Genomic DNA, 5,395 nt, shown 5'->3' with positions numbered 1-5,395 from the left:
AATACACAGAGTCACTGTACCAAAAAAGAACTGGTCAGTGTTCAACTATTTCAGGAGATGGCATATGGTCAAGAACCAATGGTAGTGAAAGAAGAAATCCAAGCTGCACTGAAGGAACTGGTGGGAAGACAAGGCTCCAGGAATTGACAGAATACCCATTGAGATGTTTCAACAAATGCTGCACTGGAGGCACTTACTCATCTATGCCAAGAAATTTGGAAGCCAACTACCTGGCCAACTGACTGGTCCATTTCAAAGAAAGGTGATCCCACAGAATGTGGAAATTATCAAACAATATCATTAATATCACATGCAAGTAAAATTTTGCTGAAGATAAATCAAAAACGGTTGTAGCAGTATATTGACAAGGAACATCCAGAAATGCAAGCTGGATTCAGAAGAAGATGTAGAATGAGAGATATCATTGCTGATGTCTGATGGATCTTGGCTGAAAGCAAAGAATACCAGAAAGATGTATACCCATGTTTTATTGATTATGCAAAAGCATTTGACTGTGTGGATCATAACAAATTATGGATAACATTGAGAAGAACAAGAATTCCAGACTCTTAATTGCACTCATGAGAAACATGTACATAGACCAGGAGGCTGTGTTTGAACAGAACAAGGGGATACTGAGTGTTTTAAATCAGGAAGGGTGTGCGTCAGGGTTGTATCCTTTCATCATACTTATTCAATCTGTAAGCTGAGCAAATAATCCAAAAAACTGGACTATATGAAGAAGAATACGGCATCAGGATTGGAGGAAGACTCATTAACAACCTGAAATATGCAGTTGACATAACCTTGCTTGCTGAAAGTGAAGATGATGCGAAGCACTTACTGATGAAGATTAAAGACTACAGTATGGATTACACCTCAACACAAAGAAAACGAAGATCCTTACAAGTGGACCAATAAGCAGCATCACGATAAACAGAGAAAAGAATTGAAGTTGTCAAAGATTTCATATTACTTGGATCCACAGAAAACATCCTTGGAAGCAGCAGTCAAGAAATCAGACATTGTATCATACTGGACAAATCTGCTGCCAAAGACCTCTTTAAGTGTTGAAGAGCAAAGATGTCACTTTGAAGACTAAGGTGCACCTAACCCAAGCCATAGTATCTTCAATGCATATGAAAACTGGACAAAGAGTAAGGAAGACCAAAGCAGAGTTGATTCTTTTGTGTTGTGATGCTGGCAAGGAATACTGAAAGTGTAGACTGCCAGAAGAATGAACAAATCTGTCCTTGAAGAAGTGCAGCCAGAATGCTCCTTGGAAGTGAGAATGGCCAGACTTTGTCTCATCTACTTTGGTCATGTTGTCAGAAGGGACCATTCCGTGGAGAAGGATCTCATGCTTGGTAAAATGTAGGGTAAGCAAAAAAGGGGAAGACTCTCAATGAGATGGACTGACACAGTGGCTGCAACGATGGGCTCAGATATAGCAGGGATGGTGAGGATGCCCACGACTGGGCAGTGTTTTCTTCTGTTGTACACAGGGTAGCTACAAGTCAGAGCTGACTGAATGGCAACAACAACAAGAACAACAACAGAATCTTTTATGATTCTAACATACATAGTTACTGTTCAGTCCCCTCTGCTTTGATAGTACAGGATTTATAGCCCTAAGGCATTTATCATAAGATGCTCTAAGCTTTCTGTGTAATGGTTGGATTTTCCATCTAGACACTGAGTTCCTTGAAGACAGGGCTCAAGGGCCTGTGTGCCTACTAGAATACCAGAAACATGAATGATTCTCTCTCTCTCATATTTATATACACACAGACACATGTACACACAAATACACACACATATATTTCTTGCATAAAAGTCTGAATGAATTCCAATGTCATATACATAGATATTAAGGAGAAAATGGAAATACAGTCTGGATTACCAGCTGGCATACCCAATCTCTTACCATCCTGAAAAGTGTCATTAATTGCAATGACAGCCTGGAAAGGTTTGGTCAGTTCGGCCCCTTGTGCTGAGCTGAGGAAAACCACAAAAGTCTCCAGTCCTTCAATTACTGGATACTGAGCATCATCCAAGATAGTCAAAGTGCAATACTAGAAGAAAAATCAAAGCAAACATTACAGAGGGCCCAACACTCATTTGGCACTGGATAGTCAGAAAGGTGACAACTTATCTTTTTTTGGTGGTTTTAAAGCATGTTGTCTTAATCCATAAAATAATCATCTCTCGATTGCCTCAGCCCCTCCAGGAGTTTTCTAGGTACTTATACCAAGAAAGTACAATTTCTACCCTGAATCAGTGGTACAAGATATTTGATGGTGAAAACTTTACTTGGAGAGTTTGTATAATATCCCCTTATAGGTTTGTTTTCAAGAAAGAGGAAATAGTAACATTGCAAGGGGAGTTTAGAAAGGAGACTGAAGACAGCATTTACAGACCCACCTCACCTTATTACTTCATGGACCCTTGATGCAGTATACTCACCTGCTCAGTGTCACCAGGCCCAAATTCTACTTTTCTAGAGCTGGGAACATAGTCAACTCCTGGAGTGGCAGAAGCTGGGTCTGAGGGCCGTGTTGCACACCAGACAGATGTGAAGGTTGAAAGGTCAGTACCATGTCGGATAACTGGAATCTTCACTGTGCCTGAATTGACATTAATAGAGATTTCAGTGGTCAATCTTAAGTCAGAAAGTCAGTGGTTTTTTCAGTACAACAGTGGGTTTTCCCACATAGAAGGAGCAATAATTCTAATGCACTACTTCTCTGCCCCTTGGAGGAAGGCTGAGAGGTGTCACTACCCCTCATTTTACAGACATGAAAGATCAAGAGCAGACCCAGAGAAGGGTCTGGTGGAGGTTGTACTGGAGAGAGAGCCCTGAGGGCAGAGAGGGTTTTGTAGTTTCATAAAGGAGACTGTTCACAGAGGAAGAACAATGAACTTAGGAAAGAGGTTCATTGAAAAACATGTCAAACCTATTTAGGGAGAAGGAACTCAGAGAGGAGGGCCTCAGGGATGAGCAAGAAAATAGTCAATTAAGGAGGAACCATCTAGGGGACTCTGTGGGGCCTGAAGCTGAATGCTCCTAATTAAATGTTCCTAACTGGGTTGCTTTCCCTGTTTTATCCAAGTGATGCACACATCATTACTTAAACCATATGTGCTTATTGCTTATCTTAGGAACAAAGCTCATCCTCTAAAATCTGCTGTGACATCATACTTTATAGTGTCCTAATGATATATATGTAGATTTTTGTATATTTTTACAATACAGTTTAGAGAAAAGCAACATGAAAAGTCCATCAACTATTACCTTTCTCTAGGCAATATATTGTGAGGTGTTATGTAGTCATGGCTAGGGATCTGGTGTGTGAGAAAGGAAATGTGGTGGAGTAGAAAGGATATTATGCTTGGTAATATAGAGGGTCAGCTAAAAAAGAAAGGCCCTCAACAAGATAGACTGACATATTGTCTATAATAATGGGCTCAAATGTAACAACGATTGTGAGGATGGGGCTGGACTGGGCAGTGTTTCGTTCTGTTTTTATATAGGGTTACTATGAGTCAGAACTGACTTGATGACATCTAACAATAATAGAAAGGTTTGGGTTCTAATCCTAGCTCTGCCACTGTATTAGTTGCCTGGTCCTCAGTGATTTATTTAACCTTTCTGAGACTCCATTTGCTTTTTTTTTTTTTTTGTAAGAAGCTCTGGTGGTGCAGTGCCTAAGGTGTCTGACTGATCACCAGAAGGTTGGTGGTTCAAACCCACCAGCTGCTCCATGGAAGGAAGATGGGGCAATCTACTTCCATAAAGATTTACCACCTCGGAAACTCAGTAGGGGTCGCTGTGAGTCAGAATTGACTCAATAGCAATGATTTTGGTTTTGATTTATTGGCTTTTTAATGTAATGTCATCTCTTCTATAGAAGAGTAAATGAGAATGCACAGAATAATGATGGCATGGTGTCCAGTATACACGAAGGTACTCAAAAATATTAGTTCCCATTATGTTCATTATCCTTTCAAAGACGCTGATCTAGCTCCAGATCTGTAGGTACTGAGCAAAGCTGCTGACTCTTCTGATAGCAGTATATCTCCCAGCAGTAGACAGAGGACTTCAAGGCCCTTGCACATGATGATGTTACAATAGGGAAGAACTCTGGGTCTCTGAGATACCACATGGAAGAAATCTGTCCACCAACTGCTTTGAACTGTTATATATAACAGATATTTCCATTGGGTTAAGCCACTGAAACTCTGGGTTTTATTTTAGTAGCTAGCCGTACCTTAAACAATACCTCTATCCTTAATAATTAAAATTCACCTTCACAAGCCAAAATGCTTAGTACCATGACCTCCCTCTGGGCCACAGAGGATCAGCTAATGAAGTTCTACGCCTCCTTAACCAGCTCTCCGCTGTCAATAACCAGACCAAGAAAAATGAAACACCTATACATGTCACACCTTTCATTCTTGGTTCTGATGTCTCAGACTAACAATGGAGTCATTGGGAACAGCATTCTCAATATCTTAAGGGCATTCTCAAACCCCAGAGGAAAGTGTTCAAGCGCTGTATCAGGAGATGGTGAAGGAACGAACCCCAGAGACGCTGCCCATTACCTGCATCCTCACTGACAGTGAATGCTGTGTTGCCCAGGGACACAGTGGAGGCATCATTGGGACCATTAATGAGCACCTTTGCTGATGCCACCCTTCCGATGCGGGCATTATCAGAAGCATCTGCCAGGGCAATCTCAAACTCTTCTTCCTCTTCATATTCGCTGTCATCAATAAGCATGATATCACAGGTTGACATGGTGACACCAGGCCCAAATATCACCTGGCTCTCAGCAGTCCTCCCTCTAGATTTAAAATCAGAGCCTGATTCTAGAGCATAGAGGCTGCTTCCCATAGCTGACTTTGGGACCGTGTAGCAAACTGCAGATACAATGCTGCTCGAATCTCCTGAAATAAAAATGGCAAGAAAATCAAAGCACTTGAACAAGTACTTCTTAAATTTTAAATCTTTGGTAATTTAATGAGCTTAATCCCTTCTGACATAGTCTACCATGATTTCTGTTCAAACTCTGACATGAAATCTTTTTTGAATTAAAGTTTCTTTTAAGCCTGTGGTCTAAATCACTTGAGGATTTAATATATCCCCAGAAACTTCACCAAACAACTCAAAATGGATTCCTACTATGTGAATTTTGTGCTCTGTTAATTCACAAGACTCATTGCCCACCATCTAAGACCACAGCGGGTGGAAATATAGGAGATGTATCTGATACTTTAAGTAGCAAAGTAATTGTGTCCTGAAGGTAGTGCTATGAACACAGTTCACTGCCTTTTTGAATAAACTTTTGCACTTTAATTCCCAGAGAAAAACAAGCTTTTTTTTTTTTTTTTT

General features: G+C 40.5%; 1 protein-coding gene across 1 annotated transcript in view; it reads right to left on the bottom strand.

Moving 5' to 3' along the window:
- The window catches only part of FRAS1 (Fraser extracellular matrix complex subunit 1), a 541,721-nt gene that overhangs the window by 162,151 nt on the left and 374,175 nt on the right, over positions 1-5,395 (bottom strand). The window contains exons 55-57 of the mRNA XM_007950381.1: positions 4,606-4,950; positions 2,467-2,627; positions 1,928-2,075 (exon numbers count right to left, since the gene is read on the bottom strand). Coding sequence (XP_007948572.1) covers positions 1,928-2,075; positions 2,467-2,627; positions 4,606-4,950 — 654 coding nt within the window. The remainder of the gene's footprint in view (positions 1-1,927; positions 2,076-2,466; positions 2,628-4,605; positions 4,951-5,395) is intronic.

Source organism: Orycteropus afer, unplaced genomic scaffold, assembly GCF_000298275.1.
Source record: "Orycteropus afer afer isolate SDZICR_OR568_19922 unplaced genomic scaffold, OryAfe1.0 scaffold00270, whole genome shotgun sequence".
NCBI classification, from domain to species: Eukaryota; Metazoa; Chordata; class Mammalia; order Tubulidentata; family Orycteropodidae; genus Orycteropus; species Orycteropus afer.
This window is presented reverse-complemented; position numbering and strand designations above follow the sequence as displayed.